The 13,764-nt window shown below is 42.4% G+C and overlaps 1 protein-coding gene across 1 annotated transcript in view; it reads left to right on the top strand.

Moving 5' to 3' along the window:
• Nucleotides 1-10,272, top strand: part of LIN52 (lin-52 DREAM MuvB core complex component) — a 115,228-nt gene extending 104,956 nt beyond the window's left edge. Inside the window, exon 6 of the mRNA XM_055304378.1 lies at nt 8,250-10,272. Coding sequence (XP_055160353.1) covers nt 8,250-8,305 — 56 coding nt within the window. The 3' untranslated portion in view covers nt 8,306-10,272. The remainder of the gene's footprint in view (nt 1-8,249) is intronic.
• The last annotated feature ends 3,492 nt before the right edge of the window (nt 10,273-13,764 follow it).

The raw sequence follows: 13,764 nt of genomic DNA, 5'->3' as shown, positions 1-13,764 counted from the left end.
CAGAGGGAGAAGCAGGCTCCACGCACCGGGAGCCCAACGTGGGATTCGATCCCGGGTCTCCAGGATCGCGCCCTGGGCCAAAGGCAGGCGCCAAACCGCTGCACCACCCGGGGATCCCCACCCCAAGAGTATTTAATCCATTGCTTTGATCTCATTGCCTTTCATTCAGTTGAGTTTACCTGTGAAAGGGAACCAAGCAAAACTATGAAGTAGGCCTCTAAAGTCCTCTGAAAAGGAAACAAAATACAAATAAGAACTTGTTAACTCTTATTCCCGAACACAAATCTTTGAGGGGTTTTGTTGTTTTGGGTTTAATTTTTTTTTTTTTTTTTTTTTTTTTTTTTTTTAGTAGAGAGAAGGATGATAAGGCAACATTTGAAATCTAGTCGTGTTTTGCTCTTAAAAGAAGGCAGGGCAAGGAGAGTTGATGGAGAAACACAAGCTTTCACTTGAATACAACATTTTTCAAATGCCTGACAATTAAGATTCTTCTGCTTTTGCCTTCAATCTTCAGGCATCATGGCTGACACTTCCCATATTTTATGTTCTTGCTTGATGTTTTATATTCTGAGAATAAATCTGTTAGCTGGATATTTCTGTCCTTTTTTTTCTTGTTTGTTGTGAAAAGCCATTAAAATTATTTTCCATATTGGAACTGTCCAAGTTTGTTTACCTGTACATTGAGTCTTGGCTTTTCTTTTTTATATTAAATCTCAGATAAAACGTTCTCTAGAAATAGGCCTTACTGTGAATTGCGGGGTAAACTGTTTTATATAAAATTATCTTTCTCTGAATTCACTGGAGGGAACACTGTTCTTAGCCACCCCCACCCTTGTTGAAGAAAAAGTCCTGTTAGAAAGACAAGACATCCAATAAAGAATCTGGAAAGCATGTGCCAAAAAAAAAAGGCTTTTCTGAGAGTTCTCAAGATGAAGATTTTCATAGTCAGTGATAGTTTGGTCACAGATGTAGCATCCAAACTGTTCTTTTCTCAAATATATTTTTCAGTCACCTTTTTGAAATGCTTATGCCCAAAAAACTTTAGGCAAAAGCCTCAAAGCTGTACTGATTACTTTCAAATGCTACCTCTATAAATTTTAGAGAAAAGTGAAATTTGTACTAAAGACTCTTACTTGTGAACTCTCTCATGAGTTGACTAAGAATGGTCAGGAGACCTTATTACAATTATACCACTTTCTGAGGGCCACCAAGTGTCTCAGTGGGGCCCCAAGAGACCCCCTTCTCATCCATGACACCGTACTCAGTTCATAGCACCTTCTGTTCTTGACAGTGGCACCAGCACCAGCTGCTCTTGTGTTAGAGGCATTAAAAAGTGCTTTCTTAGTTCTTGAATTATCGATCACTTACTGATACGTTTTGTGGGGAGATCTGAACTGGAGCATGGGGAAGAATCGGTCTGGCAGGCTGCCCTGGAACTGCTCTGCTGTACACCAACTCTATGCCAGAGCAACAACAAAAAAAAACTTTCCGTGTTCCTGTGAGAGAAATTAGAATTATAAATCATGTTGGCTGGGATGCTTGGGTCGCTCAGCGGTCGAGCATCTGCCTTCAGCCCAGGGCATGATCCTGGAGACCCGGGATCGAGTCCCACATTGGGTTCCCTGTGTGGAGTCTGCTTCTCCCTCTGCCTGTGTCTCTGCCTCTCTATGTGTATGTGTCTCTAATAAATGAATAAATAAAATATTTTTAAATAAAAAAATAAATCATATTGGCTTCCTTTTGTTCTCCTCTAATCCACCAAAATAACCTGTGAACCACTAGCTCCATTTCAAAGGCCACTTCTAATTTATTTGAATCTTCCCTAATATCTAATACATAGTAGTTACTTCATGTGACTAACTTAACTATCCATCCTCCCTCCCCCTTCAGGCTTTTCTCTTGCTCAGCACACAGTGATGACTAGGAGATACCTCTTGTCATAGTTATTAGAATGCATTTTAAGGTTTCAAGGACCAGGAAAGTAATTTTTAAAAGAGTCAAAACCATAATTATAACAAATGGCATCATTTCTACGAAACTATCTTTCTATGAAGCTAACTAAATAAATAGTTTCTTAGCATACTGAACCCCATTAAACTAAACTAAGATTTTATGTGTTCCTCTTTGCTAGAAGCTTCTGGTATCGTTAAGGAAGGTAGCTGGCTGCCTCTAACTAATACCCAGCATTATTCTAGCAAGTTTGATCCTCCAGATTATACACGTTACACAGATGCAAGCCATTCCTGTTTCCTTTTGTTTTGCGTTTGAGATTTTTTTTTTTTGAGATCTTTTTAAAAATAAATAGTTTGATCTCCTTTGGCCACTCCCCAGACTTCTGTATGCTAATCCAGTGCAGACCTGGTACCTCTTTTGTGAAGTGGCAGCTGAGGAGCTCCAGTTCTCACCTTGGTCAGCGAAAAACCCGAGGAAGGAAGAAGTCAAGACTAAGAGCAATAGTCATATTAACTTGAAGGTGGCAGGGCAGGATAGGTCTGTGACGCAACTTAAGAGGCATATGCTACTCAGTCAACCACTGAAGGCCTATTGTGCACAACAGTGTTTATCAGTGAGGCAGTTCAGATACCAATTCACAAAAGAGATAACACCTGCACAAATGGAAATAGAGTTTGAAGATACAGTTTACGTGTTCCAGCAGCAGACAGGAAATGTCTAATACAAAGAGAACCTGCTGTCTACTCCAAAACTCAGTTCCTACAGAGCACAGACACATTCTCCAAAAACTGCCATTTCGTTCCACCACACCCTGACCACACCCTGACCATGGATTTCTCTCTTCTTTGATTTTCACCTTCCTCATTCCTTCATTATACATAAAGTAACTGGTGTATGTACACAAGCATATGGCCTTTTTAAAAAACTAAATGACCAGTGGTATGTTCTGATCGGTATCAAATGGATATGGCATGGTATAAAATATTGGTTCAGGGAAAATATCCCTCTCCTCCATTAGTGGCATGCTCATTCAGCTTTTGTCTTGTATTCCAGTAAATTATTTTGTTCTCACAGTTTAATAAAAAAAAAAAAAAAAAAAAAAAACAAGAAAAAAAATTCTTGCATACCTTGTTCATTTGGAGAATTTTAATGTTTTTCATTTATCATTGTAAAACCAAGGACAATTGTATAACTTCTTTGTACATAGCTGTTACACATAGGGCATTTTGTCTTTAAGTAGAGAGAAATTGCTCTAAAGAAATGAATCCAAGGTAGTTTTCCCATCAAGTGTCTCTTTGCTTAAATAAACTTCTTGTTTGAGATGAAGGAAAGAGAATGATGGTTATATAGTAGCTAATGTTTGCTAAATGCGTATGTGACCTTTATATTAATTACACCTTGAGCAAATGAGGAAACCAAGGGAAGCCTGGCAGGCTCATTCGGTTAGATCATGCAACTCCTGATCTCAGGGTCATGAGCTTGAGCTCCATGTTGGACATAGACCTTATTTAAAAAAATAATAATAATAAAATAAAAGTGAATTTTATTTATTTTTTATTTTTTTTTATTTTTTTTTTTTAAGAAACCAGAGCTCAGAAAGATGTCTTGGGTGGCTCACCTGCAGTGGTCCAGGGTCAGTGTAGGAGCTGGGGTCCAACTCTAAGCCTGTCTGCTGTTAAGAGCCCCACTCTTTTCAAAGGGTTATGCTGTTTCCTTTGTTTCCTGCCAGTCATATTAGAGTCTCCTAAAGACAGCCTGTTGTAACTTTTCCCCATCTTGCTAATGTTTTTAATTATGTTGAGGCACAGAAATATTTAAAGTAGTTTGCACTGGAATTGAAAACCAAACATTATGAGTTTCTCCCGTTTCATTAAAAAGTTACTTAATCTTTACATTGTTCTCTACATTAAAGCCGAGCAGAATTTTATCAGGCAATTGCCTCAAAGTTATAATCTGGAAAATCTTTCTGTAATGAAACCCATATGTCACGGGCGAAAGGTGCAAAGCCCTGGCAGAGAGGGTTGGTCTCGTGAGAGATTCTGCACCCAATCTCGTTAACCAGGGTGCCTCTGGTAATCCCTCATCCCCTCACTGGTGAGAAATCAATCTGTACCACTGAATCTTTTTCAACCAGCCACCAAGAAAATTTACTGCAGAGGAGGCAGTTTGGGGATAGTCATTGTGGAAAGGGAACCAGAGGCAAGGCTAACTGTAGATGGAGGAATTGGAGAATCTAAAGAAAGGATTGTATTAAACCGCAGCCCCACCTTCAGAGCAAGCAGGATGGAGTCCTCCCTTCAGCCCTGACCTCTCTAAGTCTACCCAGGTATTTACAGCTGCAATGAACCTGACAGCCCTAGGGAAACTGTGAAGGGGATAAAAGAAATTGCATAAACCTGCAAGTTGATTGTAGTTTATCCATTTGCTGTCTTTAATGTATACCAGTGGTCTCCTGTCCCACGGTCTCTGTAGCAATTCACACGTTCACCCTATGACAGTTTGTATTGTGACTTCTCCGTTCATGGTCAATGCACTGCATGGAAGGGCCTGTAAATCATGACTTGACATGGAGGTCCCACTTCTCTTATGCACAGCATACACTGTGGTGGCTGATCACCAGTGGATCCGTCTGGGCATAATTATTAGAATGTGGTAGCAGTGTTGCCTTCCTGTTGAACCTCATAATCCTAGAGAATTAACTCAGAATTAGAAAAGAGTTAAGAAATTTTATTGACTCTGAGTAAAACCCTAGCAATCTTATTGTCTCTAGGATTATCTTATAGCACACAGTGGAAAAAAAGAACAGGAGGAAAAGAGGAACTGGAAGTGTCAAGCTGGGGAGCATGTAATCTTACCATGGCCATTAATGCAAAAATTGTACCAACCTGTAAATAGAAGAAAGAAGGGATGAAGCAAGGCAGGGAGTAGAAATGTCTTCCTCTCCTCTATAAGCAAGCCAGAGATATCTGTAAAGGCCTTTCCCTGAAGAGATTTGAAACCCTTGGTGGGAGTTTTTTGAAAAATACATTTACATATAAAACCCTGCTGGAAGGGGTGTGTATGTACGTGCATGTGAGCGCATGTATGTGTGTGTGTGCAGGCATGCGTGTGTATGTGTGTAAGAGGAATACAGAATAGTAGCAGAAGGCTGTCTCCCTACTCCTAATGGGATTTTGTAGCAGCATGTGCGAGTTTGTTTCAGAAGTCAAAAATGAACAGATGTTGGTATAAATTACCTCTGTGTCTGATGTCTTGCAAATTAAAAGCGCGGTTGGCATCACTAAACAATTTCACTAGGTTTAGGGGGGTGCGGCTAGCAGGCGGTGATTACTGTAGCAGGTCGGTAAGAATCTTCACACTGCAGGAAAAAGCAAGAAGGCAAAATGATAAAGAAATGAGGAATAAAATAAGGGGTATGTGAATTAATCAGAGATGTTAACATCTCTGATAACAAGTGAACAGGAGGGCTTGAGCTTTGAAGCTGCCCCTGACCCACAGCAATTTCCCTGTGCACAATGAGGGGTTGGTGCTTTGGATATGATTTATAGGGCACAGCCCTCTTTTAGGGAGCAGCTATGTCACGAATTCGTATATCTCCTATATGGGACTGGCGAGTAGGAAAACTTTCTCCCCTCCCATGTAGAAGATGAGGTCTTTGAATTACTTCTACTTTTACGGTGGTTTCTTGCAGCTCTGTGTACTTAGATTAGGTTGAAGGGGGAGGAATGATTGAGTGGGGAAAGGGTTGTTAAAAAGGATTGGTTAAATTCAAGGAGAGCTTGCCACCAAGAGACTTTGGAAGATCTGTTTATTTTGCCTTTTAAATCCTTTTGATCCGTCAAATAGATTGGATCTTTTTAAATTTTACATCTTAGAATATTGGTCAGTCTCCCATTTGGGGAAAAAACAGTAAAGAATCAGGGATGTGAAGAGCACCAGGACGGAAATAATTAGTAAGATCACTATAGTGCTCCCAGCCCAGGATTTTGGGAGCAAGGCTCTGTTCTGCCAGCAGAGTTTTGTATTACCCATGTCTGGTTTCCAGAGTACCGACTTCTAGCCATGTTGCAGGATCATTTGATACCGTGTAAAACTCCTTAATAAGCTCCAGAGAGGAGGCAGGAAACCCATCCAGTAGAAATAAATGATGAGACCCACTCTGGCCAAAAGTATATGTCACTTCCTATAGGATCAGGCTGAGGGAAAAGATTCCAAGGAATGGGATTTTTTAGTTTGCTAGCCTCCTTTCTTATCACACTTGGTTCATTCATTCACTCAGGAAACACTGAGTGCAGAAGAAGTAACAGACCACTTGCCCTCCTTTGAAAGGTGGTGTGTTAATGGTACCTCTATACCCAGCATGTTCATTGCTGAACATCCAAGAGAAGAGCAGGGCAGGTGGCATTAACATGCTACTCATTTTGCAGGGAGAGAAACAGGCTCAGAGATCTTGCCCCACCCGAGGTGTCACCCAGCTGCTCAGTGCTGGAGCCAGAACCTAAACTGAGTTCACACCCTATGTTACCTGAAAGAAGTCCCTGCTGCCTCCCATGGACGAGAAAATACTTGTTTGGATTTCCTCTAGGGTAGTTAATCCTACCTCCATCTCTCCATTAATCTGGCTTTACTTCCATCAAAGGAAATTATTTTTCTTGCCAAATAAGCAAGGTAAATTTAGGGGGGGGGACCCACAATGCAGAGAATGAAGCATTTAAGGGCCATTAATATTGTTTGTCTCTGTGAAGGAAGGCAACAAACATGATGCATTCCTGCTTGGAATACTTCTTTTGTCTATTATCATTCACTCAGCCAACATTTATTTAGCAGATACAAGGTTTAATGCTGTACTAGTTGCTGGAGATATAAAGAATAATGAAACCATCTCTACCTTCAGTTCTTACCCTTTAATGCAGGGAGACCAGTATATAAACAAATAATTACAAGTCTTACTGGAACTTTGTATAGGGTTTGGTGCAAATGCACCAAGGAAGGAATGGTCAGTTTAATTTGAGCCAGGATGGGGTTGGGGGCACATGAGGCAACACTTAGCACTGGGGCTTCCATTCCTAGTTAACGGGATTTCCTTTCCCTTTGTTGGAGCTTCAGAATTTGTGAGAGATTGGGGAATATATGGACTGCAGGCACCAGAAGCTTTCCCGTGGCTACAGAGTTTGTGTTGTTTTATTTCTCTGTTGTACAAATAAACCAGGAACTGTAAATGTTGGTAGGGAAAGGGCGTGGAGCCCATTCATCTAGCACTGTCTCTAGACAAGGAGGCTAGGGCAAAGATCCTTTTCATTCTTTGGGTCTCCAGCCATCTTACTCTTTGGCCAGGATGAGGACATATTCTTAGGAGGCCACAAACACAGCCTGCTGTGTGCCCACTGCACGGTTCCAGGAGACCTCTGGCCTCCAGGACTAGCCATTAGAAACGTCCAGCACTGTTAAATATATTTAAGAGATCTGAAAAGATGATTTTGTAGGGATGAGGAGGAAGGGGTTATTATAATATATACACTTTTTGAGGATTTGCTTAACAGAGCTAAAACAGCGGTCTTATGGACTGGCCCTTGTAATTGAGAAATGTTTTACTTTCATTTTGGAGCCTCATATGTAGGAAAGTAGCTGTATAAAACCCTCTTGTAACTATAGCATTCAAAGATTGATGGTGCTGAAAGTCAGAGAAAGACACATAAACCTTGCCTGGCTATATTAAGTATCTAAGGACTGACAATGCCAAGAGAGAGAAGACCAAAGCTCTATAAACCCTACTTTATTACACCATCCACAGATGAACTGCACTGAGGGAATATAAACCCTGTTATATTACAGCATCTAGAGACTACCACTGCTGAGAGATGGGGTAAATGATCTCTAATTTTGATTTGAGATTATAAATGTCCAGAGACCAACAACCCAGAGAAGACTCTAATCTTGGCTGGATTATAGTCTCCAAGAGCAAATCCCCTGACATAGTGAACATGAGTATTAGGTTACCTTCTCGAGAGAGAGAAACAGGTTTGGGGGAATTCCCTGGGGATTTTTTTTAAGGATGGATGATAATCTTTCCCAGTTGGCCTTTGCCTTATAGCAATTGCCAACTTCAGAACAGCTTGGTCCAGTGTCAATGGTGGTTTGTTTTTCCCTCTTTTAGGAGGTTAGTGATGATTCAATCTGTTATGGTAGCAACTTGTTTTTACAATTTAAATCAATTTGCATGTTTAAATTCTGTTTTCCTGAGATCTCTTTTTTCAGATTTGGGGTTTTCACTGATCTTCCATTTGCTGTGATTCCAGCTAGAGAGATGACACGGGGGAAGTTTCTCAACATTCTGGAGAAACCCAAGAAGTAGCAGCTGCTTGTGGACAGGATGTCCTGGAGACTGGAACCATGCTCCCCTCCCAGTGCAGCTCTGACGTCGTGCAACTCTCTGCTTCCTGGTGAGAGGCCGGAGGATGCACCTCCAGGACTGACCCTCTCCCCTGCTCATGGCACTCTGCACGTCTGCAGACACTCGGTGGCAAGAGAGGAATCTGCTCCATAGATTCTCTACAGAAGGATCAGTGTAGTTATTCAGCTTCCAGACTTTGACCATCTCAGCCTTGGATGTGGGTAACAGCAGAGGGCACATCTTTCTTAAAGGTCAAAGTCCTGCACTCTCGTTTCAGAAAGGGATTCAGGAGTCCCAGGATCTTACAGTTGATTTGATTCAGTGATGGCAAAGTCAGTTGTGGCACGTTGATTGGATGGGTTCTTTTGACTTGTACTTGATATCATAGGAAGTGTTTATGGTGCGGGGAGACCAGAGACCAATTAGATTCTGAAACAGACCAGGCAGCCTGACCTGTGAACTCTATATATATATATATATATTGGGTTCCAAGAATCCCCAGCTGGAGAAGCCAGAATCTTCTTGAAATGTACACCTCCTTTAAAAATTCTGTACCTCTCACAATAGTCCCATTCCCCAGTGCCTTTTGTTCCCCACCATCAGTTTTAATTCCAGGATAGGGTATCCCTATGTAGCAGGTCCCTCCTGGGATTAGCTAATGAGAGGCCCTTGCAAGGTTGCATTGGGTTCTAGACCTCAAGACCAAGTTAAAGATGAAAGGACTTTTGAGTTCCAGCTAATCTGTTACAGACTCACACAAGAAAGTCAGTATGGCCTTAAAGGTAGGAGAAAGGGATTGTTTGCAGGAGTTCCCATTTGATTAAAAAACTGGAAACTCTAATTGACCTGAAAAGAATGTGCTGTATTTTACCACCCGCCCCACCCATGTCCCCTTTCATAGCACACAGCAGATAATTCACCAATGTAACAGAAGTACACACACACATGAAAGGAAAGAATTTTCTGACTTAAATACAGTTCTTATGGAGCTCTTTGCCAGTTATCTGTGTTAAAACCTGAAAACCTAACCCATGCGTAAAATTGATTATACATGTTCTCCGTATTTTGTCTCATAAGCCAGCCCCCAGCCTCTGATGTTTTGAGAAATACATGAGGCTTCCTAGCCTTCATGCAACGAACCTCCATGTGGCAGTTGTCTGACTGTGTTTAGACACAAGGAAAGTTGTCCTGAGTGTCTGTGCTAGGGTGCAGCATTATTCAGTCTAATAGCTGGTCTATTAACCATTTCTGACATTTGTGCCTTGTTTCCCATGCTAAAATTAACATTGGGTTTTTCTCATTTTTGCTCTCCATGCGATTCTATGTATTGATAAGGGGAAAAGTTGAAAGTGAGTCACGAAGAATGGGTATGAGAAAGAAACCATTCTGCCTGGATGTGTGATAGAAATTTAGGCTGGAGAGGCATAGATTTTAAGTTAAGCTTATTATTGACATTCCTTTTTCTCTAAATACGGTTGAAGTGGGAGAGAGAGAGAGTAGGAAGGGAGGAAAGGGCAATAAATAGTGCCATAACGTCAGAATCTTCCTTTTGCTCTGTTTTTGAGAGTTGATGACTTCAGGCACTTTTAGGTGTGTGGGGAAATTGAGAAATACATGGAGAATATGAGGATACCTCCCCAAAACCAACTCAGGTGTGTAACCCAACGCTATGTAGTTGGTTTTCTGATCTGCTTTGGCCTTTATTTTATTGTCATCTTACTCACCAGCACTTAATATAAGTAGATGTTTTAGAATTGTGATATTTATTGGTTTTGTATTTGTCATCCTTAGAAATGTTAATGATGTATTTTTATATTGATAATATAAATGGATGTATAATGTGTGTGTGGACTTCAGGGTGTTAGAGTACTGTGCTTTGTATATGATGGTTTCTGTGTTGTCATAATAAATATGTCCTTTTTATAGAAGAGTGAGTTTTTCTTTTCCTCAAAGGGCCAAGTTGCATATTTAAAGCATTCATCAGAAAGTGCAACTATAATGATGAATGACCTGCTATTTTCCCTCTTAAATATCATAGTGGGTGGTGTGATGCTTCATGACCATCTACTACTTGGTCTCCCAGCTTCCAGTCTATTCTCCCAGCCATCCTAGCCCATTACTGCTCAACTCCCTAAAGTATTACTTAAAAACCTTTAATACCTTCTTGTGTCCAAAAATAAAGTCTGGGTCTCTTATCCTGGCATTTAAAACTCTCTGCTTGTAATCCTAATCAACCCTCTTCTCCAATATATGAGGTCTCTGTTCCAGTTAATCTGAACAATTCCCATTTCCTCACTTGAGTGCCTTTGCTCATGCCATTGAGTTCCTAGAAAGTGTCAGATCCCTTTTGCATCTATCAAATCTACCCTTCCTACAAAACCCTGATGAATCAGCTGGAAACAATCTTTCCCCCCACGTTCCTACAACATTTGTGTATACCATCCTATGACTCATACCAACTCTGCCTTATAAAGTGATCTGAGTGCTGATCTTCTTGTCCCAATTAATTGTAAGCTCCTTGAAGTTACAGCTGTCTCCTGTACATCCAGTTAGTCGTTGGTGTCTTCTTTGAGCTGTAAGGGTCAAAACACCTGCTTGCAGACTTCCAATTAAACATGATTGATTGAAAATAGATGTTTCTCCATCACCTACTAAAATCCTTAGTGTGACTTCCTTTTCAACTCTGCTCAAGAACTAGAGGCAAGGACAGCCCGGGTTGCTCAGCGATTTAGCACCGCTTTCAGCCCAGGGCCTGATCCTAGAGGCCCAAGATCGAGTCCCACATCAGGCTCCCTGCCTGGAGCCTGCTTCTCCCTTTGCCTGTGTCTCTGTGTCTCTCATGAGTAAATAAAATCTTTAAAAAAAAACTAGAGGAGAGGAAGTATTAGTACTATCACTGTCCCCCGTTGATAGTTAACCTGCCCCAGAGCAGAGCATCATGCCCTTTTAGAGAAACATTCCATGTGAAGAAAGCAGATTGCTTGGCATCATTGGCTTATCATTGAATTACAAGAAAACAACTGGGTGGGCAGTGGATCTCTGATCTGGAAAAGCACAGCTGGGCAGCTGACGCGACAGGAACAGCGTTATGACTGTGCTGCTCTAAATCTTGAGAGATTATTTTTCCAATCAATAATTACATATTACTGCCCACAGGCTCATTTTGCCTTTCCCTTTGCCATTCCAAATGCCGTCCTTATAGAAGCATCTTTTGACTGTGAGCACCACTGTTTTGAGAGGAATAGCACCGGGGCTTGGAGAGCTGTTCTCAAATTCTTATTCAAGTCTTTCCTCACCAATAGCCTTGTTGCTTCTTGCTCACTCAGTCTCTCAGATTCTTGCTTGGCCTCTGCTGATTTGCTTGGCCTTCCTTCCATTGTTAGAGCGCTGAAAGTTCACAGGCTATTAACTGTATTAATAGCAAGATGCCATTATTAATTTTGCTTTATCTTTTTGTTACCCACGTATCATATTTTTTAAATGGACACTTGAGAACTGCTGCTTGTTTGTGGTTCTCTAGCTGCAGCTTTATTGTAGCTCCTCTGTCTTCTGGGCAGGGAAAATGGAGCTGGTCAGTCTGTCCATTGCCTCTTTGGTTCCTGAAGGGTGTTTGGACTTATGCAGAAGCTTTGTGATGAAACCAAGAAATTTCCTTTCCAGTGGGATGCTCTGGTCCCTTCTGTTTCCTGCAGGATTAAGGCCTCACAGAAAAGAGAAACAGGCAGAACAGGAAGGGAAGAAACAGGCTAGTGGGCCAAGGTAGACGGTCTCAGGGGTCAGGCCACATGATTTCTTACCAGCTATCAACTTCTACACAAAATCCATCTCCAACCATTTGGTTATGCTCTCCAGTGTCGATTTTCTTCATCCATTGCCAGCTCTACAGACCCTGCATGGGCTTCTCTTTCACCAGAGAGCCTTATAGCCTCCACCCCAAACAGTGGCCTCCCCAAGTTTAACTTCCGACTGTCCTGTAACTGGCTTCTCCTATCTGGTTAGGCTCCTTGGCACTTTGGGGATGTGTCCCCGACTATGCCTAAAGTCCACCAGCCTTCCCACTCTTTGCTCAGCACTTTTTCTTCATGAGCAGGGGCATTTGGGGGCTCAGGTGGCACCAGGTGCAACCATGAGGCTCAACTTGGTGCAAGTGCTGGCAGAGCTTGTTAATTAGCACATGAACACCCCAATGCTCCATTAGCCAGGCCAGGCATTTGGAACCTTCCCCTCCTGTGGGCCCCTTCCTCCTAATGAGAGCTGGAAGAAGGGCCCTCACAAAACACTGCCTCAGAATAATATTCCGCTTTGTCCCCACCAGTAACCAGGACTGACAGGATCACTCTGTCCATTTCTCTTCTAATTAGCACAATTCCAGCATGGCCTGAGCCAGCAAATGGAGAAAAGCGATCAAAAGCGATCGGACAACCGTACCGAATCACAAACACAAAGAGGGCCATTCCCCATAATTAGGTGAGACAATCCCTCAGTCTTTTCTCGGCTGGAGTTTGCCGCTAAGACTCTTGCTGTTTGGGTCCCAGCAACACAACTTACGTGTCTCCCTGGGACACTAATAAGCCCCACATTGTCTTCCGCTTCACACAACTCCAACCAGAGGACAGATGCCTGGGGAGGAGGGGGGACACAGTGAGGGGACAGGGTGTCTAAACAGCCGGGCAGCTGCTGCTGTGTCTCCCCAACTCCAAAAGGCAGACACGGAGGCCGTGGGCAGGGAAGGAAGAGGCTGTGGGTTTGAGAGACCAGGTGCAACCTGATCCTGTGGCCTGGGGTGCTGTCTGAAGCACAGAATGCCAGGACCTTGGGAGAGACACACTCTGCTATTTGCCTTGCCCTGTTCATTTATCACCTCTTGCCAGTTGTCACCTTTTGGTCTCCTCCCTTCTCCCACGTGTTCACGCTGGTGGCATCGTGGGCAGCTACAACTGTGGCAGCATCCTTGGACCTGCACTGAAGCCCTGTACAACTGTAGTCTCAGCAATCTTGAGGCTAGCTAATGTGCAGCACACACATGTGAACTCTGCTCTCAAAGATCTCAGGACCTGGAAAGGGCCCTCACTTTCAGCACCCATCACCTCTGGGTCTCCCACAGCCCTTGCCTTCTATCTCTGTTCTATCTCCTGGAAGATCCCTGTGGTTTTGTGTTTTTTTTGTTTTGTTTTGTTTTGTTTTGTTTTTTTAAACAGAAAAGTGGCCCATCAAAAGCCAGGGCAAGAAGCCACAACTGGCCACACTCCATGTGGTGCAGAGGCTGGCCACTTAATAAACAGAAACTGCTCCCCCAGGATTGCAGCCCATTACAGGGATTACTAGGGGTAATACGGCCATGAACTTGGTCATAGCCAGGGACAAAGGAATGCAGAGGAGAGTGGCATTTGGAATCTCAATTAAACTATAGCTCTGAGCTG

The sequence above is a fragment of the Nyctereutes procyonoides genome, unplaced genomic scaffold, assembly GCF_905146905.1.
Source record: "Nyctereutes procyonoides isolate TBG_1078 unplaced genomic scaffold, NYPRO_anot_genome, whole genome shotgun sequence".
NCBI lineage: Eukaryota > Metazoa > Chordata > Mammalia > Carnivora > Canidae > Nyctereutes > Nyctereutes procyonoides.
The sequence above is the reverse complement of the archived record's forward strand: the minus strand, read 5'-3'. Positions and strand labels throughout refer to the sequence as shown.